General features: G+C 35.9%; 1 protein-coding gene across 2 annotated transcripts in view; it reads left to right on the forward strand.

Annotated features, from left to right (window-relative positions):
* Positions 1-27,650, forward strand: part of LOC134741027 (rho GTPase-activating protein 7) — a 347,525-nt gene that overhangs the window by 262,574 nt on the left and 57,301 nt on the right. For both annotated transcript variants that reach the window (XM_063673759.1, XM_063673770.1), the window contains exon 2: positions 7,770-7,841. In XM_063673759.1, the coding sequence (XP_063529829.1) occupies positions 7,770-7,841 (72 nt within the window). The remainder of the gene's footprint in view (positions 1-7,769; positions 7,842-27,650) is intronic.

Genomic DNA, 27,650 nt, shown 5'->3' on the forward strand with positions numbered 1-27,650 from the left:
GTGGGCAGTCGAGCCAGCATGAGTGTTCCTAATTTGAACATAGTGCAAATCACAGGTTTTTATTTTTATTTTCTAATATTTAGTATCTTTTTAATTGTATTTTGTTTAACCCACGTTTAACCCAATTACCTCTATAGCGAGCTGCAAAAGCGCATATGAAGTACCCACTTTATGATTGAATTACATTCATTATATGAATGAATTACATTCATGAAGTGGGTATGCACTTATAGCTGTGTGTACATATACATGCAATTTACATTTAAATACGAAGATAAACCAACAACATTTCGAGTCAGTTTATTACTGAAAATACTAGTGTTCTGTTTTTATTTTTTTCTTATTTCTTATACACAATTATGTACCTATTATATTTTAGGTACCTATTTCATCAATCGAAACTGCAGGCAGACAATTCCTAAGCTACATAGCTACTTAATTTTAACTAGTTTCCATAGATACCTTTATGCATTTAACCCAACAAAAAAAGTACTAAGTAACAGCCCCCACCAGCACCAAGCCGTGCTCAAAACAGATGAAATGTTATCGGCTCTGACATCAGCAGTAGATGGCTCGTCTATGTAAACGTTAACACCTTCCGGGCCACTATCGTAACGATGTCCACTTCACTTCATTATCTGCTTAGAAATAACTGGAACGCGTACTCTAATTATGTACTTATTGGTGTTGTAAAATTCCATTGATAAATGCTTGCTGTATCCGTCATTTCGGTTTTTTTTTGTTGTAAAAAAATAATTTGTAAAATAATTTTATTAAACGCACATCAGAAAACATGAAAAAAACTATGTTCAAGTATAAAAATAAATAATTCAGCCTATATACGTCCCACTGCTGGGCACAGGGCCTCCTCTCATGCGCTAGAGGGTTTGGGCTAATGTCCCCAACTCCCTTCGTTAGCCCAATGCGGGTTGGAGACTTCACATACACCTTTGAATTTGTTCAAGTATATTTTATGTCAATTATTATTTACTCTGTAATCACCTCATATACCGCAGCCCTTAATTTATTATTAGAATTATTTTATCTAGTATTGAAATATGTTGCAAATCCAACATAATGTAAAATCGAGTTATGTAAATTGTAAACACACATAATAGTATCACAAAAGTGTGAAAGGTCTTATATGGGTGTTTTTGACACCTTTTTATTTGCTTTCAACGTTTAAACAAACGACAAATACCTACGGCATTATAGTCGTTGATAATTCGCAACCAGCTAGGTCCTAAAGCGTAAAGAACTATAAACCGGTAACTTGCATAAGTAAAAATATGTATAGGAAACAGTATTGTTTAACAGCTGAGAAAATTCTTAGGTAAATAAATAATGAGCTATGGTTTTAGCTTTTTAAAAGTTACAGGGCTACTTACGTCTTCTTTATCTTACAGTAAGTATAAATAAATAGTACCTACATATAGTACTCGTCGTTATGTGAAACTACGTAATTAATTTAAAGAGAGACTAATAACTACTTGAATATTTCACTTAAGAATGTTATTTAGATAGGTACAGTCAGCTGCACAAAAGGCACCCCCCCTGCATACATATTTCTGTAAATTTGTGTGGGCGTGGGGTACCTTTTCTCTGCAGCTGACTGTGTACATGCAATTAGTTACGGCCTGATTCGAACTTTAAGATACGTCAAAAATTTGCTAAAGATACGATATGATCGGACACTGACATATCCGATCCGTGTCGTATCTTTAGCAAATTTCGGACGTATCTTAAAGTTCGAATCAGGCCGTTAGTCATAACTAGGAAGGGCTGCATAGAATTGCTAATACTAACACCCAGTCATCCCCAGTCAAATACCTACCAATGCATGATGCTTTAACTGAAAATATATCACAAAGCTTATTTTTGTATATATATGCCACGTATACTTTTAATTAATCGAGTTCGGTACAATGGGTATATGATATATACATACCTATAGCGTAAGTAGATATTATATTATGCAATAGAATAATCTATTACGCTTCATAAAGAACAAATGGCTTAGCTGCCTCTGTGATAACCTTTATTTGGCCGAGCGCATATTACTCGTCTGTCAACTACAAGGCTTAATTAAGTCCAGAACAAATAGCGTGCGGCATACCGCCTCATTAATACAACTAGGCCATACCCTGCTCAGTGACGACTATTGAATTAAAAACGTTGTGTGTTATGACATTACAGGTGGACAGTGGAGATGTCTGCACTTACAAAACGCACAAAGCGATTGACTCCATACCTACTCGTATACCGAGGAACAAGCAGCATTATTTGCAGCAAGCATTATTATCTCTAATAATAGTCTGAAATTAGTCTCACCTCCTCTACCAAGTATGTCAACGATTAACGGCAAACCAGAACATATACCTAAAGTAGGTACAAAATAAACTATTAATGATATTTCGGATACAGCTCAATTTTACATCAATGAGAGTATCACTTCATCATTTTATCAAAATAAATACAACCGTTCTAATGAGCGCTGGACTCAAAAGTAATAAAGCAATAAAATAAACATTGATCAAACTTAAAATTCTCATTAAAGAAAGAAAGCGATAAACAAAACGTTTACAAAACTAGTTATCTCTTAAATAATGGCTGAAATCAATTCCACGGTCTAACACAGGTGATGAAACCAATTAAAGGCTCTTTACATGTAATAAATAACCGAAATAACATAAAAGCCGAGATGAACTATCTAAATCACTTGCTAGTATCAAAACACGGGGCCCTTTCAACGGGTAATACGTCTTCAGATTGTAGTTGCTGCTAACTTGTTAGAAAAGTAACGATTGGGTTCTGTATACGACGGAAGCGTAAACTAAATAAGTTATTGTCAAAAAAATATTTTCGTTGTACGATTTTATTCACTGTCAACAACGCAAAAAGGTTCATAGCGGCAATAAATTGACGCTAATTGTTTTATTACAGCGTAAATACCTATACCTATAGCTAAGGCGATCAGCTCGATGATCGGACAATGTTAGAAGTTCCAATTAGAGTACAAGCTTTTCACAAAATAGAACCTTCTAGGTACAATGCAGAAACCAATATTGGCTCGCTCACTCTACTTACATACCAGTAGATTCCAATCTGCGTCGATGTGTACCCATTAAATTTGAAATCAAAATTCTGTGCGACGCCAGAACTACCTACAACTTAGTAGGTACTACATTTCACATGTTTATTGTTTACTTTTCTTGTTGTCATAATAGTATTAATAGTTTACAGTACAATGCAATTACATAGTGGTCCTGTTTTAAACAAACAGTTGTCGTGAGGAACCCTATTGAAACATTCAAAGTAAGTCAATACGCGGCGGTGAAAAATTGCCGCACACTTTGCCACTTTGATCTGAACTCCCGACCTCGATACCTTCCGAAATGAGGAGTTACTCGCTAGTGTAGACTGGATAAGGCATCTCCATCTTGTTTATATGTATACTAGTATGTTTGTTAGACTATGTATGTTTGCTAGAATTCTGAGACGTCATATTTTTCGTGACCTAACTCAATGCAATCTTTAATACCCGCAGAGATAAAAGCTTTAACAAACGTACCATACCTTATAAAGGTAAGCCGGTACGTTCAAAACCTTATTAGTACAATATATGTATGGTAAAAACAAGGTACATCGAACTGCGAAAGTGCATACCCACTTTATGAATGGAATTCATTCACTTTTGCAGCATTTTAATGCAAGCGGCTCCAAATGCAAGGATTTTTAAACTGAATACAGATAAAATATTTTTTTATAAATTGAATCATTCTATCTGTTATAATAATATAAGCTCCAATTGTATTATCGTGTTCTATTTGAGAATATTGTCACTAGGTTCGTACTAATCCCTCATTATATTTCAAAGCTCCCAAAAGTTGCTGCTATAAACGAATTTCTTTTACATTATACATTTAGTTTTTCTACTCGTCGAGTATAATCTGTGTATTAGAACTTCATAAGCAACACTACAACCTTACTCTTTTCAACGTTGGATAGTCTATGGCACTTCCGACTCAAGTATAAGAATTTTATCGATACGGTTTAGTCAATTATAAAAATGTTGAAAATACAACTTCATACATTTCGATTAAATATTTCTTGTTTAAGGAGACTCGATTCAATGCAAATTAGCCTACTTAAACACGCTGCTGCGTCGCATTTGCTTTGTGATTGGTTGACTAACAAAAACATTTTATTTTATGTTGTAGTAGAAACAATTGCTTCATAAGTCAGAAACGCGCATGTGACACCCTTCATATAGCAACATCCATACCCTACGAAAACCGCTTAGCGTTGCTTGTTAGTCTTAGGCTACGGTGGCCAAAATCGAGAAAAAAACTGTCTTAAAATTGAATTTAGCAAGGAGCAGGTACCAGGGCCTCATGAGTTACGAGGAGGTGTCGTTGACCAACCCGCCGGGGGCGCCGGGCCCGGCGGCCGGCGCGCGTACGAGTATGAAGGTATCGCGGGCTGCGGCAGCTCGCGTATCTTAGCTGTATACTTTTGGTTTGTTTACCTAAATGATTCTACTAGTTGAAAGTATTATTTTTTTGTCTCGTAGAAAAAGTATTGTATACAATAGTGATATAATCAAGCTTTTCAATCTCGTACCTTAACTTAAGCAACTCAGCAAGCTTCGTTGCTTAAACACGGTACTCGACTGAAAAGCTCTCTATTATATCACGATTGTATAAAATACTATTTTATTATTATTGAGGCTCCTGATCCAAGTAAAAGATTCCTGAAGATATTGTGATGAATTTCATACACGGAAAACATGAAACACGGCTTGATTGAAAATAACAAGATCCTTCATTATGTAACATATCTTCTGGTACAACGATCTGGTTATTGTCCTATTGTAGGAAACGTGATTCACTCCTGAGCTAACCAAGAAGTAAAACATATACATTCGTTTTACTTATATGCAACAAATTCTTCAGCCAAAGGTTACTGTGTCCAACCATTTGTAGTTAAAATTAATCGCCTGTAGAATTAAGACTAAATAAGCTATTCATTTGTAATTCAAATGAGATCTCACTTTCAAATTTTTGCATCTTGATGCAACTTGATGTAGTGTAAACAGATTTAGAAATATTAAAACTTTGGTGGTAGATATTGTGGTATTTATACAGAACAAATATCAAAACTTGTTTTTTATATGTATCCATTAATTTGTAGATTAAATCTAATATTCGTCTAGATATCTGCTTGCATTTTGTGTAGATTTATTTCAAGAAGTCCTTAAGTGTTTTCAAAGGTATTTCTGAATTCCTCGGGTGACCATTTTGATGTGTACCTAGTACGTGCCAGACTTGTTATTGTTCTGTATTAGAGTATTTTTGCAATATAATTATTTATATATTTATTTAATCGTATTTATATATAGGTAGATAATTAATTAATTATTTATTTGTATGTATACCTATACCTACAATCAGGCCAACAGCCCGACGAAGTAGTGTAATGCTGATGTGTTTTGGTAAAGTTCATCTATCCAACCACTATTTAAATCGACAAAAGTTATTTTATTGCCATGCATGTATATACAGGGTGGGCCAATGAAAAATGCATTTTTTTAAAATAAATAATCAATTTTTATGTTTTTAAATAATTTTTATGTTTTTAAATAAAAATTATAATTAGAATTTGGGATAAAGAAATAAATTTTACGTTTAAAAAATTAAATCATCAAGATGTCGTCCGTAGCGGTTGCGGCACTCTTTCAGTCTTGCTTGTAGATTTTGAAAGACTTTCGTGTTAAGAGATTTCCTGGCTCCGAAACTTCACGAATCATATGGTTACAACAACAACACATAGTTTCAGCAAGACGGGGCCACCTGCCATACAAGTAACGTGACCCTGGAAGTTTTGCGTGAAATGTTTCCTCAAAAATTGATATCGAGGCGAGGTGACATTGCTTGGCCTCCCAGGAGCCCTGACTTAACTCCGGCAGACTTCTGTTTGTTACTGGGGTTACTTGAAGAGTAAAGTGTACTCCAATATTCCGACAGCCACAGCAGAATTAAAGGAGAATATTCGTCAAGAAATCCAATCAATATCTCCGCAACTTCTAACGAAAGTCTGTCAAAATTTACAAGCAAGACTGGAAGAGTGCCGCAACCGCTACGGACGACATCTTGATTATTCAATTTTTAAAACGTAAAATTTATTTATTTATCCCAAATTATAATTATAATTTTTATTTAAAAACATAAAAAATGAATATTTATTAAAAAAAAATGCATTTTTCAGTGGCCCACTCTGTATTACAGGCATCTTTATTTTGAGAGAGAGCACCCTGAATATTTTGACACAAATTTTACCTTTTTTCCAGCAAGAAAAAATGTGTTAAAAAATAATGTATTCTCAATGGTTATCCAAATTTATAATAAATTACCAAATACATATTAGAAACTGAACCGAGGCTATTTAAAAAATCCCTCCGTGAATGGTAATTATTAAAGTGTTCAAGAATTCATGTCCGACGAAAACCAATAAGTAGATTATTTTGTTATCATGTTGACATATTGATATTTGCTTTTTTTATTATTATTATTTAACGTCTGGTAATTTATTTATTTGTAATTCAATAATTTTAAAATAGACATGTTTAACTTTATATTACCTAATCTGATAATTCGTTATTTAAGAATTTTTTATTGTAATTTTTATCATCCGATATGTTATTAATGTTAAATAATTTCACGGTTTAGACACTTGTTTTAGTCACTCGCGCGACATGTTATTAATGTTTATATTTTAAATTGTAAATAATGTTTGCATGCTTGCTTGCCGCTTGCTTTGTATTGCATGCCTATCATAGGGTCATAAGGACTACTTTTTATTTTAAGACCTTCGATTGTATCAAACACTATGTTCTTACAATAAATATATTTCATTTCATATCTCGAAACTACTTTTTCTATACTTAATGTTGAAAAAGTTTGCGTTAGTCTGTAAAATCTCTCTTAAATAAAACACTTTAAGTCCCTTTAGTTAATGATTTCGTCACATGCTTCGTTAGGTCGACAGCCGTATCCATTGCACTTTCACGCATGCTCATAGATTTGTGTTTTATTTCAAGAGTGGTTTCTCTCCATTATTTAGACATTTGTAGCCGTCAGCCCTACAATGGCACTGATTGGCCCTATGGCCTACACCGTGGATAAAGCAGTTAACGTAACCGACATCACTTGAACTCTCGAACCTCCGCCGCCTTTGAATTTTCATTAACTTTGTCAGGCACGCATGGATCTATAACACTGGTTGTCCGACTATTAATATTTATAGGAGAAAGGCATTTTGTTTCTATCTATTGTTTGTGTCCGGCCCTTGAAGGTTTTTTTGTTTGCGTAAGCGGTTTACCCCGTTTTGGAGTAATGGAAATAATTTGGTTTTATTTGTTTTGAATTTCTAATGCTATTATTTATTAGATTAGTTTAATAAGCTTGAGGCGCTTTAGTTTCTCTGTCATTTGTCTCGTGCCATTCTTAACCCAGATGCAGAATAATTGTCGTTATTTTTATGTTGCAATAAAATGATTATATTACATGTTTTCTTATGAATTTATAAGAGACGTAGTCAAATAGATGTTCATCAAGAATTGTTATAATATTATAAACATATATAGTAATATATTTACTTTACTTCCAAATAAATAAATAAAATCGTAGCTTCGTGTTTGCAATTATGTAATTTGTTGCATAAGCAATATTTGCGTGAAATATTTTAACGTTATTGTGTTATTGTTTCAGAGATCGAAGCGGCGGAGGCGTGCAAATGGCTACGAGCCGCCGGATTCCCTCAGTACGCGCAGATGTACGAAGGTAAGCCACATCACCATTCATAGGTACATACAGAAAAAACTGCGAAATGTATGAAATGATAAAAAGAAAACGATTTTTTAACGACGCTATAAACTGTTGACAACTATTAGTACAAAATCGTAGTAAATGAACTTTATTGCATAGGAGAGGAGAACGGCATCGAGGGCTGTCCCATCGTCTTGGCCAGGCATAATATTCTAAGAACTAAAATTATCTTTAAACTTTATCCAAAGTGGCCAAAATCCTGTTGGGGCAAGTGCTTCTGTTAAAAAATACAGGTACATAATTTCCCTGGTCCTCATCCTAGTTAAATAAAAATTCAAGTTAGTACTGACCAATCCAGAAACACACAGCCCTTAGGACGTGACCCGTCCCACTGAATCTTATAGGCACATATATCAAACTTTACAGAAGTAACGCTCCTGCAATCGCCATCCGAATGCAACCCTTACCAAACATTTTGGATAAATACATACCTATATACGAGGTGGAAATTCAATCAGACAATTTAGACTCAAGCTATGTACATTCAAATGCGTGTCCTTTTGGGAATTGTGAGGCTGTGTATTCATCCTGCCCGTGGTAACGAAGCGCAGCTGCGAGGATGAGATCAAATCCTATTCAATTGACCGCTATTCTAACGTTTAGTGACGAAAGTACATCGTAGACAGGCCTTTTGCTAGTTTTATCCAAAAAAAAATTTCGATTAAAGTCGTTGTTTTAATGTCTAGGATCAATTGCACCAAACATTCAGAAATTCTAGAAACGTCCGCTAATATGTATTGTATGAGAAATTTCATAGAACTTGTAAAGGAACGTTAGTCAGTACGTCAGTTATGCATATATGGTAGGTACTACAACCTGTACCTAGTCTATATCTACTCACAGTACTCATTTCACTGTAATATAATATATGCAGATATTCTGCACATGTTTTATTTTTAATACTCGAGACAAATGCAATACGAATTGAGCAATCAGGGCATAATTAGATTAGTTAGCGGCCTAAGAGTTAGTGCATCTGAGTACTTACGATCTGGTTCGCAGATCCCACTGAGTATATTCCGATGACGTTGATGACTTAAGAAATTGCGGTAAACAAAAACAATTACCTTATAGCTATGATATACTATGATTAATTAATAACCACCAATTATTGTAGAGCCTGACTAATACGAGAACCACAAGCTTCGAATAATAGAATAGAATACTTAGAAACATTCAAATTATTTTACATCACAGTCAAGTATTTTCCGGTATACAATTGTACTAATTAAGCATACTTATAATTTAATTTAGAATAGAATTGAATTGAATAATAATGAATAATGATGTAGGTACGAAACTATTATCCTATAATTGTACAGTCAAGGGCATAAGTATATATACATTCCCAAAATTTAAAAAAACATGTGTATGCTCTTACACCTTGGACAATAAATTCGTGTTCACATATTTTTGAGCCATTTATCTGTATCGATATTTTTGCCTTCGACTGTACCTGTCCATCCTATGCTATTCCTGCCTACCACCATGACAATATAAAGTAAATCGTCCTTTTCTCACACCCGAGGTTAGTAGTTTTCTTTTTTCCATCGTAAGTATTTTATTAAATATTCGTCGGAACTAGTCAGTAAAGGGCACATGTATTTAAATTTTAATATATGTATGCAAATAATATTTATTTTATAACAAACTGAAATTCCTAACTTCACAAACTCTACACCTTATTCAAAATATGTGGCTTGTCCATTTCGCTACGGTCACATGGATGTAAAGTAAAAAAATATATGTTGTTGTTGTTGATTACTTTTCTCTTATACACTGCTTGTAGTAACAAAACGGCCAAGCCACATATTTTGAGACAGGCGTAGTTTGTGAAATTGTAGGGCTTGTAGAGTTAGGGCGTGTAGAGTTAGAAGCTTGGCCCTACATGAGATCTGATAACTTTTTGATAGTGCGAGCCATATTTATGGTCTCCTTTTGGCAACATTTTCCATGAAAATGTTTTTGGTGGGATCACTATTTTTTAAATTCAGCTTACTATTACAGTTATATCAAGAAAATTTACTAAGCTTACCAATTTTTTTTATTACGTATTTAAGTAATTTAACAAGGTTATCATTGAAATCTTAAACATGTCTAAAATTACACCAAAATGTATATTAAAACAAAATTTATACTATAAAATCAAGCAAACTATCAAAATCCTGGTGTCGACTGGTTTTAGATATAGCGACTAATCTTAAAGATAAGATAAGCAAAATGTAAACTGCTTGGGTATTGTTTACTTCCTGATTTCTGATAAGTTTTTGGCTTCACGGTGTATATTTACACATAAGTAACATAAGGATTGCTTGCATATCATTTCTTTAACCTAATGAACAAATTTTTATGTCATATAATTCTTCAAAATGTATGTATTTTTGGATAAAATCACACCCAAATAATCGCTATCTGAACGTTCTAATACTTGTATTACTTTTTTAAACAAAACTAAAACTTACTGGTGATGTAACGGTCCGCCTACAAAAAAGGGACTTTAATAGTTTATTATAATGACAAAAGAAGCCCGTGTCTACCGTCACGTATTTACCTTAACAAAAATGACGTCAAAGTTTGAGTGAAAGTGTCCGCCATTAACCACAAAAGACTACAAAACGATCGTTAACGTCAGTCTGTGACCAAACAAAACATAACCGATTAGCCTTATTTCGAATCCAGGTATACATTTCTTGTAAATGTCTAAATTCCTTTTTTAAACACTCGTTAAAACAAACAAACAAAAAACGTTTCACTTTAAGAATAAGGTTTCAAATCCAATGCTACTATTTGCATAATTTGAATTTTATTTCTCGTTTTAACTTTACCTACGAAGTCCATTTTTGAACTAAAACAATAAGTTGAATTTCAACTCTATTGTAAGGTGTCAGAGCTGATATTCAATCTGATTGAAAAGTCGTAATGTACGCAGTATTTTGTTAAATTTAAAAGGCGGTAGGGGGTCGTCCTTTTTGACAGCCGAATAGCGTATCTGTCAAAATATTTTTTCGTCTGTTCTGATTAGTTCAGGTACCAGTCCAATTTTGTGAGTGGTAGAGGTCAGTCATAATTTTGGTGATGTGGGGCAATAAATAAAAAATTAATTACTCAACTGTGTTAAAGTGGATATTTAAAATATAACCACCGAATTATATCATTAAAAGTTTGGATTATAGTGCATTTTATTACGACTGTGCTGTAATGGACTGCATATTGGAAAATCCAGGTTTGTGTTTATAAGGTGTACGAAAGAGTTTAACAAATTAACAGTAACATTTTACATACATTACAATAATAAGTACTTACTTTCAAGTGACTGTAGGGTACGGTGCCTAAAATATCGATACCTCCTAAGTATAACTCCTGAGGCAAGTGACAATTTTACGATTTTAGCTAGGCCAAGTAGTATCTCAAATCATAATTGATTGCAAACATATATGTATCTTAAATTCTTTATCTTAAAATTTAATCTTGACTTGCGATAGTTACTCTCACATTTTAAATAAGTACCTATCGCCAGCCGTTACAAATTCCCTCCTTTTAGCACTTGTATCGTAATGTACTATTGTCGGGGTTTTTAAAGTTAGAGCCGTTCATATATAATATCTTGTGTTGCCTTATACTTACAGTAATAATTAATTAGTGACCTCATGAACTCATTACTTGTTCATCAATGGGTCTTTATATTCGCGACCGTTAATTTGATAATAATCGCAGCCAGATGTCGAGGTCATTAGGTCTCTCACAATATAAACTAATGGCGGAATAGGGTTTTAAAGACACTTGTATCCTTCGAAGCGTACTCTACAGTCTACAAGAACATATATAACTAAGTTAAACGGTCAGGAAAATGCCTCGTTGAAGAGCCTACGCTTACCTAATTGCCACGTTGGACTACTTGCTTCGAAATATTTCCGTCTACATCGCCATCAAGCACTGCTCGGTTTAGGTTTTCACTACGCGACCTTAAACTGCGTCAACTGAAACGTCAATCACGTCAATTGTGAGTTAGTTTGACGCAGTCGGTAGCGCATATTATGTTAGTGTCAAACTCATGGTAAGGATACTGTTGTAAAACACACTATATCAACCTTTACTAAATCTCCAATATATCCATAACACACATACACAAAGTAGTAACATTATGTGCCCGTATTAAAAAACCGGCCAAGTGCGAGTAGGACTCGCGCACGAAGGGTTCTGTACCATTACGCACAAAACGGCAAAAACATTACGTTTGTTGTATGGGAGCCCAACTTAAATATTTATTTAATCTGTTTTTAGTAATTGTTGTTATAGCGGCAACAGAAATACATCAGCATTTGGCTCTTTTTAGGGTTCCGTACCCAAAGGGTAAAAAACGGAGCCCTATTACTAAGACTCCGCTGTCTGTCTGTCTGTCCGTTTGTCACCAGGCTGTATCTCATGAACCGTGATAGCTAGAAAGTTGAAATTTTCACAGATGATGTATTTCTGTTTTTAGTATTTGTTGTTATAGCGGCAACAGAAATACATCATCTGTGTTTTTTACCCTTTGCGTACGGAACCCTAAAAAGAGCCAAATGATTAATTGATTAACGAATGCACCGAAGCTATTAAGTAATTAAAGATCCTTAGCTATGATTAACTACTTAAGTATTTTTTTTTGCATTTCACTGTAAATGCAATAGTCTTAAAATCAAGCAAAAATGCATTACAAAAAGCCTTTCCATTTAGGGTTTATTTTTCGTCATACTGGTACCCGCTACCGCTTCATACTTACGTCCTCCCTGGCTGATGCAGAGCGGAACCGCCAAGGTCAAGCCACCAGATGCTACCAATAAGTACTTCATTGTGATTCAATTATTCATGTTTACAGGAAATCTTGATATATGTACAGGGTAGGGAATACATAATGCCTGCCGATAAAAAGGAACATATAAAGTGAATACTAGTAGTAACATGTCGCGCGAGTGACTAAAACAAGTGAGTCTAAACCGTGAAATTATTTGATGATAGTATGTCTCACAACAGTTTAAAGTCGAATACTAGTATTTGCAGTAAAATGTATAATTGTATACATCAATATAAGTTATAAGAAGTAGGTGTGATTTTTTAGTACGAAAGTACAGATATGTTGGTATATGGCATAGGCACCGTGACACACGAATTATCTATGTGCAATTTTTTATAATGAGCCTAAATAGTTAGTCTTCTGACAGTTCTGCCAACTATCGTCGTACCAAAGAAAACAAAGGAGTAGTAAAAATACCGTTAGCAAAAAAGGCTATAGCCATAAAACGGACCGTCCCAAGGGTCCTTTCAATTCACCTAAGTGGTAAAACATCGTAAATGCGGGTACAAGGTACGAAAGTTAACTGTTTTAAACCTATAAATAAGTAAATAAAAAGAGTAGGTATATGCTTTCATATTGTGGTCACGATTCAGGCCACAAGATGGCAGATCCTCCAACGCGCACGGCCCCTATAGCTTCTGCTAGCTTGGTCTGGCTTATCAACTTGAACGTTTTTTTATTATGCGTTTGAAATTAAAACTGTCACCCGGGGTTAAAGAAACAAAATTGCGCATCATTCATGAAAATCGGCTCAGATTTGACGCTACGACGCTACCGTGGAACACGCGACAAAAACATACCTACACACGCACCTACGTACTATACGAGTATGTACATAGATTAATTCTATCAAAACCCTTCATTTGGCTTTGCCGTAGTCGAGAAAAATATCGTATTATTCCTTTAAATATATACAGAACCTTTGCCTTGCCCGGTGACAAAGTATGTATAAGTTTGTTTTCGCGAACTTTACGGGCTGTTCCCGGCACCCGAGGAGTAAACTTGTCAATTGAAATTGAATCGGCTTTTACAAGCTGTTACAAACAAGATCATCGCTCGAACTCTCTAGAACGCACGAATTATGCAGCTTATACTTTGTTTTTTCGGTAATTTAAGGGGCCCACTGACTATCAGTCCGCCGGACGATATCGGCCTGTCAGTTGTTCGGAACTGTCAAATTTTTGTTCTAACTGACAGGCCGATATCGTCCGGCGGACTGATAGTTAGTGGGCTTTATGTGGCTTTTGGATATTCTTTATTTTATTTTAATTTTAATACTCTTGCTATTTGGATGGATGGAGAATTATTAGACTTTAAATAAATTATACATTTATTCAACTCACTCAATCAAAAACGTCACTTTTGACACTGACAGATCGGTATCGTATCGCTGTGACATCTTATAAGCATTGTTCGAATTGGGCCGTTCAATAAAATAAATAGCGACGGTATAGGTACTCATTATTCGGGTGGAAAGATTGAAATAATTCTCATAATTGGGACAACCCTATGGGTTCAAACGAAATTACCATGCCATGCAATGCCATAGTTTTTAGTAAATCACATAGTGGTGTTAGTAAGCGCATTGAGTATGCACTTTTGTCTCAGGCCATGCCGCTTGGCACGATTGTTCCTTATGGTCCGAGAGCTGGTAGACATTTTGGAGTAGGTCCTTGAGGCAAGCTGAAAATTTGCCTGATACTTCTCCCGTAACCTTATTTTATTCTTTTGGTACTCCTCCTCATTAAGTGTCTCGTCACTAACTACAACAAAAGTGCAAATGGCTAGTTATCAAACATAGACAACATTATACCATAGACAACGAAAAAAAGGGGCACGCTCATTCAGTCAATTCGTCAATGTATACCACTATACACTTACTTCATTCATCGATCTGCCAATAAACTGTAAGAGTTTAATTCATGTTATTTTAGCACAAATTTTACATGGCTATTCACTGCACAAATTAAGCATTGTCTGCTAAAAGGTCATCCAAGCTTGTGTCCACTGGACCATGCATTCGATTAACTTCGCCAATGGCCGCCATTCTTGCATCAACAACATGAATTGATTCGTTGACGGGTTTCCTGCTGATGAATAACTTGGCTGCTTTATGTAGATAGGTCGACGGATTTAAATTCACTGTAAACGTGATGGTGGGCATTTTACTTAACCTCACAAGAATACGGAGGAGAAGAAAAAGTCATAAATAGGATCCATAACATAACAAAAATTATATAACATTTTATACACAACAAAGAAATGTCAAATTGCATACATGCTGAATTAAAACAAAAGCATTAAGAGAATAAATTAAATTATGATCTTATTTAACTTGGCCCTAAAGCAAGCAGTATGGTTGTTTGCTTTACATAATTTACTCGTATCTCTTAACCTGGCTCCAGCAGAAGTGAAAATTTAATTTTAAGAAAGTCCATAGAAATACAGACTCGTTATTACTTAATCTAAATGGATATGCCCGTGTAAGAAACACTGGTATGCAGACTTCAGACGCCCTGACTGCGTCTGATGTGAATAGGTAAAGGGTTGACCTTTTGTGAAATATAGCCTTGCTAGAAATGTGGTTTTCAGCAAATCTAAAAATAAAATTTCATTAGATGAGTCCATGTGATTCATGTCCTATAACAAATAATACAATTGAAACGTGTACAGTCGAGTTTATAGACCGCGAGCCAGGCGTAAATTTCGTCAGTCATCGCCTCCCGGGCGAAAACTCGTATAGCGGTTAACGGCTATGTATGATGAACTCTCGTGAACGTCAGCTGCTGCTCCGTTGGTGGGTTGAGGAATGGCAGCCACCAAACGCGTAAAACGGTCTTTTCACCGCGATACAACCGGCTGACGATTTCTTTTATTAACAATAGCATCTAAACTATCATCTGACAAAGTATCAAACGGGAGGCGATGACGCCGATGACTGAAAATAATTTTATTTTTTACATGTTCATGTGACTAGCTGACGATCTTTCCACAGCGATACAATCGGCTGACGATTTTGTTTATTCACAATATCACAATAGCATCTAAACTATCATCTGACAAAGTATCAAGCGGGAGGCGATGACAATATTTTTTTATAGACTTTATTTGCTGCCGTTCCTCAACCCACCAACGGAGCGGCAGCTGACGTTCACGAGGGTTCATCATACATAGCCGTTAACCACTATACGAGTTTTCGCCCGCAAGGCGATTGTTCTTGGAAATCTGTTCCTGGCCCGCGGTCTATTACAAACATCTTTACAAGCCAACGTTCCAAAAAAATATTTACACGACCTTATTGTCAGTCTAAGACACTGACAATAAGGTCGTGTAAATAAATTTTTGGAACGTTGGCTTGTAAAGATGTTTGTTAACTGCGTAAAAGGCGTGTAAATATATTTTCTTCAATATGCTCGGAAATGTTTACCTTATTGCAGCAAAAAAAGTACGAGAAGTATTTTAGTCCCGTTTTAGCGGACGGGAAGTTCATTATTGTATTGTTTACTTTTTTTATATGTATCTACTAAGAAAAATGCAAACAGCAAATTATTATAGTCGCGGGTCGCGTCTACACCACCCGGTCAGCTATCATTTCAAGCTATAGGATAGATTGAGATAGTATGATAAGCGACCTTACATGTCTCGTTCTTACAAGACCGTCGTGTATGATCGTGCAAATACTGCTTAAAACTGAACTGAATACTGTTTTTTAAAGACTACAGTGAAACACACCCAACTTTTCAGTAGTAAAAGGCCCGAAATTCAAATTTTCTATGGGTAGTCAACTTCACGCCTACATTTTTTTAATTTGCCGCCTTTTCTACTGACAAAGTTGCTGTGCCAGAGTATATATATTTTTTATATTTTTTAAGGACAGCACATGCATCTTAATATACGTAACCTGGTGAACCTGCTACTGTATGAGCTAGGCTGCAGTGGAATCTATTTCATTTGTATTTTTTTTGAATTAATTATGGCTTTAATTTTAGTTTAGTGTAGAATAGTTAAATTTAATATAGTTGGCATGTACTAATTATTATTATTGTATTGTAATGGGTTGACCTGTATAATACATAACATTAACTATATAATAAATAACATTTTTATTTTTATTTATTTATTTATATTGGACAATTATAATGAATGGTACTGAACGGCAGAATAAGTTGTGCCTTTAACTTTTAAAAAATAGTTAAAGAGGGAAATTGTTTTTGACGTTTTTGATGTGAAGGTTCGGTTTGAGTGATGCTTAAATAATAATTGTTTTACCTTATTTCCTCGCATGTTTGGAGAAAAGCACTATATATGCCTCAGCAGGAATAGCAATTCGTGGATTCGTCTTCTTTGTCTGACTCCGCTTCACGTCGTCCGACAAAATCGAAAGTCGTCCGCCAATTGCCCTTTCCCGGCCTCTGCAATAATATACTATTTTGGAACGTTGGCTTGTAAAGATGTTTGTGAACACGACTGTACGACACTATGACCGCAAACCAACTTGATTCCCTTCAAATAAACTTTTATTGTGTTTGAAATGTAAAATGTAAGGTTGCAATATCTGGTTGAATCAGAAATGTGGAGGTCCGCAGGAGAACTAAAGTTGTCGACATAGCTCAGAGAATTGCCAGACTTAAGTGGCAGTGGGCGGGCCACATTGCTCGCAGAACCGATGGCCGGTGGGGCAGAAAAGTTCTCGATTGGCGACCACGTACCGGCAGACGCAGCGTGGGAAGGCTCCAGACTAGAGGAACCGACGATCTGGTTAAAGTCGAGGGAAACCGTTGGTTGAGGGCAGCGAATGACCGTTCGACCGACCGGTCTTTGTCCAGCAGTGGACGTCTTTCGGCGGAGATGATAATGATGATGGTGATGAATATCCGGTTTTTATAAATATTTTTAATATATAATATAAAATCCCAACAAGATTGTAAAAATTGTCCTATTACAACCGCTATGTTTTGCGGCGGCTCGGCTAGAACATAGATTAAAATAATCAGTCCCTGAGCGTAACCCGCAAATGATCATCTTCAAATATTTTTTAAACTTATTTTTATTACAACTTTAATCGCATTTTAGCTCTACCTCCGACAACATTAGATTTAAATTAGAAGGAACACAAAATTAGTGAGAACCTCCGAAAAAAAGCCATTTTAAGCAATCAATACACAGATTAGTAGCAAATGATAAGTCTGTGGAAACGTGAATCATGCATACTTACTCGTACACTTAAAACTATTATTTGTTACCTGTCCCTTATCGCAAAAGATACTGCCTTAAGTAGGTATAAGATTACAGTTGCATTTTTAGAACAGTGAAATGATAATACTCTGGTTGCTGCACCCTATCCTTAATCCCCTTCTGCGATACCGCTTTTTAAGGTTCCGTAGTCAACTAGGAATGCTTATTGTTTCGTCGTGTCTGTACAAAAAAAAAAACAACGTATTTTTTAGGTTAGGTACCTGCCATATTCGTAGAGAAGTTTTTTTTTTCTTTTTAACCCTATATTGATGGATGTTGTTGGATAGGTCTTTCAAAATGAATACAGGTCTTCAAAAACCATTTTTAGATTGAATGATTATTATCGGAAATAATACCTTTGAAAGGAAAAAAAAATGTTCCCCTCCTCCCTTCTAACTTTTGATCCGTGGGTCTAAAATATATTTAAAAAAAAACATGAAAGTAAAGCTTAATTAAGACTTTCAAAATGAATAGGGGGTCTTGAAAACGATAGCGAAGACGATCGGTTAAGCTGTTTTACAGTTTACGCAAGTCTTCCCTTCTTAGTAAAAAGACCTTTCAAGTAGCTGCTGCGTAGATACTCCCTTTTGAATGAATGAACGAATGAAATTATTTAATCCAGAAAACATTTCCATATGAGGTTAAAACATTTAAAACGAATTACATCCATATTAATATTATAAATGCGAAAGTCTGTCTGTCTGTCTGTGTGTTCCCTCTTCACGCTTAAACCGCTGAATCGATTTAGATGAAATTTGGCATAGAGAAAGGTCGAGTCCCTGAGAAGGACATAGGATAGTTTTTATCCCGAAAATCATCCCTTAAGAAAGTAAAAAGCGGGGTGGAATTAAGATAATTAATGAAGTGTCTGCTAATTTGTGTGCATAATATGCTCAAATTGAATAATTGCTATAAGACTTTCTCCAGGCGCTATTCTTACTCTTGCTGGGGTTACTAAGTCCACGCAGACGAAGTCGCGGGCAAAAGCTAGTAATAATATATGATTAAATTAAATTAAGACGCACACAAACACAAAAATCTTTAAATAAGGACCTGCGTCTCGGGGTCGGGGTTGTTGAAATTTTCACAGATGATGTATTTCTGTTGCCGCTATAACAACAAATACTAAAAACAGAATAATATAAATATTTAAATGGGGCTCCCATACAACAAACGTGATTTTTTTGCTGTTTTTTTTTTCGCAATGGTACAGAACCCTTCGTGCGCGAGTCCGACTCGCACTTGGCCGGTTTTTAAATAACGGCACTATGATGACATATTGATAACGCCATTTCCTCAACGTTAACTCTCTCTTGACCCTCGTGTTTTGCATAAATACTTAGTTAGGTTCCTACATAATTTTTCTATCAATAATATCAATATTCAACTAATACAGGAAAATTTAATCTTTAAACAAAAAACAGGTACTTACCTGTTTTCAAATCGTGCATATTACATCAACAAAAATCTCTACAAACACTAATGAATGGCACTCACTCGAGAATCTTCAAACAGTACTCATCGTCAGCGTCAGCCAATCATTCATGAAGGTATAACCTAACAGCTAGGTATAGGGTTTGGGATGAAAGGCGGGCGCAGTGGCCCGAGCGAGCGCGCTCCACTGCCACTGCGCACGGGCTAATACTCGTATTAACCCCTGTTGGTGTTCTATTGGGTATTTAAAACAGAAAGGGTTGTACAGATTGAAAGAAAACAAATATCTTTTCCAATTATGAATAGGTCTAACACTATTTTCTCAAATATTTTCCTACAATTGCCTTGACTATAAATATGCTTTGAATGTTATACAACGTGTACCTGTAATTGAGAACAATAGCTTTGTAATGGAAATAATTACCCTTTTGTTCAAAAATCGAGAACACTTTTGTGCTGAAAATTTAGTATTTCAGAAAAGTTTCTCTGACCGTGTAACCGTAAAAATTTTTACAGTATTCAGAAACGGAAAATTCGTGAATTACATACAATTAAATACTGTTCAATTTTTTACCCTTTAGAGAAAAATGCAAATTTTTTGCCGTCTGTCTATTGCAGGTTTGGCTTTTCGGAGAATTAGGTAACATTTAAAACGAGCAAAATCCACCTAGCTTATTTACCGACTTTATGATATTATGGTTGGTTCATATTTGAGCTATCTGTTCGTTAGTGCCTATCTATACCCACTATATACGATTTAGAATAAAATTTAAAAAATGCCATCTAGTCGTAAAAAATCGTCCGTATCGATAGACAGAAAGTGAATTGTAGCTCTCATTTTAACTCTTTGAATTAGGTACTGATATTCAAATATAATACCCAATATCCACAAGCTCTAAATCGGAAACAGTCTACGCAATCTCAAAATCAGATAACATCCATCACACCAACATGCCGAGGAAATCAGTTTTTCACAGCTATTTCCTTGACGACCTACATGCGGGACAGGCGGCTGTGGCGGTAGCTTCCCCCACTATTTCCGGTCGGACCGGAAATGCCGTCACGCGATACCGAAGGCTTTGTGAACGACCCAGTTATGAATACCTGGTGACTTGAAGATTGCCTGAGGGATTGTTCGCGTCGGAGGGATCGTGACGTTTCGCGATAAATGCTGGTATTTGATGGGTCGCTTTGATTGCGAGTTTATATTTACCTCATCTCATACTATTAAATGAGAAATAGTTATTTTCACCACACCAGCTGGTAAAGGCTCTCTTGATTGTTCAAAAACTGATAAGAAAGTTTCATTTTATTCACATGTTCTTATGTTTGCTGGTAGAATTGTCTTTTAAATGATGACTGTGAATGAATTAATAACATTCATTTTGAATCGATTTGCTTTGATTTTGTTCGAGTAAAATATCAAGTTAGTATTTTCCTTGTGTTGGTGAAATTTTTTGTGTTTCACTCGGTGGCAAAATTTGTTTAACACTCGTGCTTTGAAGCCCTCGCAACGCTCCCCTTTTGTATGGGAGCCCCACTTAAATATTTATTTTATTCTGTTTTTAGTATTTGTTGTTATAGCGGCAATATAAATGATACATCATCTGTGAACATTTCAACTGTCTACCAGTTGAAATGTCTATTATCACGGTTCATGAGATACAGCCTGGTGGGTCCTTTTTTACTCTTTGGGTACGGAACCCTAAACACAAAGCGAAATGTACACGAGCGTATTTAGGTAACAATTCCACTTCACCCTTAGTGACGTTAACTGACCTTTACAAATAAGGCGTACTCGACTACTCGTAGTAGAAATTTCCGAAATATTCCAATTTCAATGGCAAATGTACGCTTTGCGGGTGTGCGAGAATCCGGACTAGATTTAACTAAGTTTACTAAAGGGAAGAACACACAGACGAACGCATTACAGCTACAGCGCAAATCGCAAGTCAGTTATCATTACAATGATTGTGAAACGTTCCCTTATTGTTCCAGTGATGTGGACATTGAAATGAGCTATTTAAAAAAACCTATCAAAACCAGCAGCTTCAGCGGAGACCTATCAAATATTATGATGGCGATATATTCGGCTGGATAAGAAATATTAAAATCTTAGAATAGAGATATGTAACGGGAACATGTATGTTTGTTTACATGAACACATACCTTTATGTAGATGCACTGTCAACGTAATAGAGTTTGCTTAGATTGGGTTTACAAATGATAATATATTTCAGTACAGAAATATCGTGACAATGAATGACCAGATAACTATATAAATATAACAGCACATACATTTACTTATTTGACATAGAACGTATCGGTCGTAAGGGTTTTTTTGAATTTAGATTATAGTCACGAAATCACGGAGAAAAAATATGATGGAACTTTTTACAGAATCAATGAGCAACTCTGAGATAACATAATTTGACTACCAAAACTAAGGGTTCATTACTATTACTAGTATTTACGTAATATGTTTTCCTTGCGGATGCCTTATTAATAACTAGTTTATTGAGTAGATCCTTTTAAGCACACGAAACAAAAGGCTATTATACAAAATCACCTCGTGTTATGGAAACTAATTAGGAATATATTAGGTATATAGGATTTCGCACCAAAAAGGTAAAAAGGAACCCTTATGCTGCAACTCTGTCTGTCCGTCTACTGCTAAATATCTGGAACACTGCTTACGCTATCGATTTGAAATTTGAAATAGTCATGAACAAGGCTAACCCAGACTCATTGTTATATATGTATTATTATACTGGCCATGGTAAATGCCCAAAATGGAGGGGGCGCAAAATTTCAAATCGGTCAAATTGGGTATAATTTGAAAGAGCTTGAGTTGTAAGTAAATTCTAAAACAATTTTTTATTTTATTTTTCACAGTGAAAATATATATATTTATAAACGAAATAAAAAAAAAAAACCATTCCCCTTATCTCCGAAGCTTACTGAAGAAAAATTATGAATTGTTTACAAAACATTTACATTATTAATAGTAAATATGACAGGAAAAATACAATCACACCACTTCTTTTCTTGATTTTCTCTTCATTGTTATTAATAAACAAAAAACATTTCCGAATTTAGTTTGCAATGGTACAATTATTTTTGATATTGAGCAAGGACCCAGAAATCAGGTAATTGCTGAGAATATAAAAACTATACAAGACATTAAAACTCCAACCCCTTTGTTTATGCTTCATTGCAATGTCATCGTATTTGAGATTAGGGTTATCAATTCTACGTCAGCTTTTATTTTTGTTCCATCATGGATTCCATTTGGAAATGCTAAAAACACAAAGAGAGATCTTACAAAGACAATCTTATCCTCTACCGTCAAGACCATACTATTATCATTACGACTGCTACGAGTGAATACGAGTCATTCTCCAGTTTTATTAACCGACTTCAAAATTCAAAAAGGCCAGATGTATTATTTTAGGGTTCCGTACCCAAAGGGTAAAAACCTTCCTTATTACTAAGACTCCGCTGTCTGTCTGTCCGTCTGTCTGTCACCAGGCTGTACCTCATGAACCGTGATAGCTAGACAATTAAAATTTTCACAGATGATGTATTTCTGTTGCCGCTATAACAACAAATACTAAAAATTACGGAACCCTCGGTGCGCGAGTCAGACTCGCACTTGGCCGGTTTTTTAACCAACTTCAAGATTTCAAAGGAGGAGGTTCTCAATTCGGTTGTTTTTTTTTTTAATGTTTGTTACTCCATAACTCCGTCATTTCTGAACCGATTTTGAAAATTGTTCTTTTGATTGTAAGTATGTACATACATATTGGTCCCGTTTTTGTCAAAAAGCAATTCTGATGATGGGATCCATGAGGAATCGAGGGAACTCCTCAAATGTTAAAGGCATACATATAGTGATTTTAGTATTTTCATCAACAAATCAAGCACTTACATTTAAAAAAGTGACATTTGATGAAGTGGAACTGCTGATGATGATCAGAACGGAACTCTTCAATGACGCATAGTTCACGTTTGGCGATTTGTCCTCTTCGTTATGTTTCTTAAGCAAGTTAGGTTTTCAAGAAACATTTTTGTCAAGCTCGAGTTCTGATGATGGGATCCATGAGGAATCGAGGGAACTCCTCAAATGTGAAAGGCATACATATAGTGATTTTTGTATTTTTATAAACAAATCCAGCACTTCCATTTTAAAAAGTGACATTTGATGAAGTGGAACTGCTGATGATGATCAGAACGGAACTCTTCAATGACGCATAGTTCACGTTTGGCGATTTGTCCTCTTCGTTATGTTTGTTAAGCAAGTTAGGTTTTCAAGAAACATTTTTGTCAAGCTCGAGTTCTGATGATGGGATCCATGAGGAACCGAGGGAACTCCTCAAATGTGAAAGGCATACATATAGTGATTTTTGTATTTTCATCAACAAATCCAGCATTTACATTTAAAAAAGTGACATTTAATGAAGTGGAAACTGCTGATAATGATCAGAATGGAACTCTTCGATGACACAAAGTTCACGTTTGGCGATTTGTTCTCTTCCTTATGGACCCAGAACTAAACTTGGACCCGGACTCGGACCCGGACCCGGGTCTGAACCTGGACCCCAACTCGGACCCGGACCCGGACCGAACTCTGAGCCAAACTTGGACTCGGACAGCCGGACACGGACCCGGACCCGGAAATGCTTTTGAACTGCGATTGGGAAGGGTTTTGAACTGCGATTCTCACAGAACAGAACTGCTATCAGAAAAGTAGGTTAGGTTAGAGCTGTGACCCTTACAGAAAAGAAATGCTATCAGAAAAGTAGGTTAGGTTAGGTTAGAACTGCGACCCATACAAAAACGAAATGCTACTAGTAAAGTGGGTGGTTTTACCTCCTTTTCTACATAATTAGGCAAAGAATGCTGCCTTTTCATTTCATTCTCTGGAATCTAAGAGTGCACCATCAACAATAGTGAACTTTCAGCGGCCCCCATTGAAGTCGGTTTTTTTTTCTTAAAATTTATTTGTGTACAAAATTGGGCAGAAATTGTACGTACCCCGATTTCTCGAAGACGGCTGTCTGGGCCGTTTGTTTTTTTTTGTTTTTGTTTTAAAGGATCTGATGCTGGGATCGTAGTGTAATCAAGACATTTCCTTAATTATTATAGGCCCTCCAAGTTAGTGATAGATATTTTTATAACTCGTGCATTTGTGCTAGTGGCCCCCTGGCCACCGCCTAAATCTAATTTTGTTTTAACCGTACGAGAAAACTCACACGAAACGAAAACAATACTCCTAGAGTTAGACCAAGCTAAGTTGGCAGCGATTTTGATAGCCCAGACTGGGCAAGTGTTATTTTAAACGTCAAACTTCAATGAACTTATGACGGTTAAATATATAATACTTGCACAGTCTGGGCTATCAAAATCGCTGCCAACTTAGCTTGGTCTAACTCTATTCTATCTGTTTTATAAGGACCTTTAGACTATTGTATATGTACATATTGTAATTTGTATATGTGAATATTGTATACGTTATGGTATATATATGTACATATACAAATACATAGGTACATGTCCCTTTCGTACTATAGGAAGGTACTTTGATACCAAACAGACTTTTAATTTCGGGGTAGGAAGGGTAAGCGCAAATATAATATCGAACACACGTATGTTTACGTAGCTACGAGTATATTGAGACTTAAGTATATTCAAACCTTTTCCGGAACCAGCGCGCCCTCAATATTTTTACAATACCTATAGAATATTGTGTGTACAAATGTACAGTAAAAATTATGTACATGTATCAGCTAAAATATTTATGAGATTTTTTTCTTAAATACAATGTGCTACAAGTTTTTATTAAGTATGCATTAGGTAAGTATATGTATATTCGTAAACAACTAAGTAAATAAATTTATTTAATTTTATACTGCATACATACATTGTTACATGAAATAAAGATAATAATGACCTGAAATCCTGAAAATAAAAACTTTATTTCTAGCAGAAAAATCAATACCTATATAGTAAACCCTTAGAATTTAAAATACCCAGCGCACGGCCATGGTTTGCCTTCCCCTTTACCATTTTTTTTATTAACCGACTTCAATTTCATAGAAGGAGGAGGTTCTGTATTCGGTTGTGGCTATTTTTTTTTTTTTTATGTATGTTCACCGATTATTCCGAGACCCGTGGTCCGATTTGAGTCATTATTTTTTTGTTCGAAAGGAACTACTTCCAAGTTGGTCCCATATTAATCTGGTTCTGATCTGATGATGGGATCCCTGAGGAATTGAGGGAACTCCTCAATTTTTAAAGGCACATGTATAGTGATTTGGGTGTTTTCATAAGCAACTTGAGCATTTTCTCTCGAAAACGACCAATTTGATGAAGTGGACCTGATGATGATGATTGTTTTGAAGGTAGTGATGATGATTTTTTTAATGTAGGATGTTCAGCGATTACTCCGAGACCCGTTGTCCGACTTGAACAATTCTTTTTTTGTTTGAAAGGAACTACCTCCAAGGTGGTTCTACATTAATCTGGTGCTGTTCTGATGATGGGATCCATGAGGAATTGAGGGAACTCCTCAATTTTTAAAGGCACATGTATGGTGATTTGGTCGTTTTCTTAAGCAACTTGTTCATTTTTTCTCGAAAACCACCAATTTGATGAAGTGGAGCTGATGATGATGATTGTTTTTTTTCAGCGATTACTCCGGCACCCATGATCCGATTTGAGTTATTCTTTTTCTGTTTGAAAGAAGTTACCTCTCCAAGGTGTTTTCGTAATATTTTTGGTTTTGATCTGATGATGGAATCCGTGAGGAATTGAGGGAACTCCTCAATTTTTAAAGGCACGTGTATGGTAATTTCGGTGTTTTCTAAAGTAACTCAAGCATTTCCTCACCAAAACCACCAATTTGATGTAGTGCAACTGTAGCCTAACCACGAGTTTGGCACTAAATATTCTTCGTAACTTACTTTGTACTAATACGCCAGTACGAGCGAGATGCATAAACAGTAAGTTACGCACACGATAGCGAATATATCAATGTCAAACTCGTGGTAAGGCTACTGATAACTTCCCTCGTATGTGTATTATGATTTTTGATGTAGGTAGTGTTGGAAACAACCAAAGAGACTGAGAGGTGAAGGTAGAGGGTATTAGTGTTTGGGGGGTTTGAGGTTGGGGGTTGAGGGGAGGTGAGTTGATGGGTCGGAGACTGAGGGGTTGGGAGTGGGATTGGGGGTTAGGGTTAGGAGTTAAGGGGTCTGGGGTTAGGGGTCGGGGAATGGCGGTTGAAGGGTTGGTGGTTTAGGATCGAGGGGTTCAGTGATCAGGGGTTGATGTGCTGTGAGGTTGAGTGATCGGGGGGTTTGAGGGATTGGGTCAGTGGCGGGGCGGAGAATGGATTTACTGACAGGAATGATTTCCCAGACGGACTCGAGGAAAATTCTGATTATTTAATAAAGTTTACGAATTTACAGATAAACATGATTATGTTTTTCATTCATGCGTCACGCTCTTAACAATGTCTTAAAACTAAAAATGGAAAAATAAAAACTTTTATAAAAAAAAAGATAAACCGACTTCAAAAAGGATGAAATAAAATATTATCCTTTTTAGGGTTCCGTGTTTAAGTATATGCGTTACCAACTGATATGTTTGAAGTCGGTGCCAAGCCAAGTACTCCAAGTAGTAACAATACCAGTCAAAAATAATCAGCTTTATGTCAATAAATCCCATTACAACTATACAAATGTTATAAACGTGAAAGCAATTATGTCTGCCTCTTTGCTACCTTTTCATGGCTAAACAACTGAACCGCTTTAGCTGAAATTTTGCATGAAGGTTCCTTGAATTGTTTTATATTTTGAAATGTAGTCCACTGGATAAGCGACAGAAAATAACTCAGTCCCAATCCCACACTTGCGTGCTATGACTGTTTAAGAATTAGTAAGAAATGCTCTTTAAAAAAATACGACGACAAAACGTATTAGATTTACACTAACGTGCCGACAAGCATGGTACGAACTGCGCCAAGAAGGTTCAACCGTGTGTTCTGTTCTGAGGTGTACAGGAAGTTTGTTTATTGTCGTCGTGTAACGCTGCGTCTTACATAGGCGAACACTCGCGAACGCGAAGCGAAGCGACGCGGCACGGCGCGGCCGGCCCAATGCGTTCGCGTTCGCAACAAGATCGTCCACGTGGGACACTTCTATATAGGTATCAAAGGATTAATTTAAGGCACCGTGCCGCGCCGCTTCGCATTCGCGTGT

The sequence above is a fragment of the Cydia strobilella genome, chromosome 1 (genome assembly GCF_947568885.1).
Source record: "Cydia strobilella chromosome 1, ilCydStro3.1, whole genome shotgun sequence".
NCBI classification, from domain to species: Eukaryota; Metazoa; Arthropoda; class Insecta; order Lepidoptera; family Tortricidae; genus Cydia; species Cydia strobilella.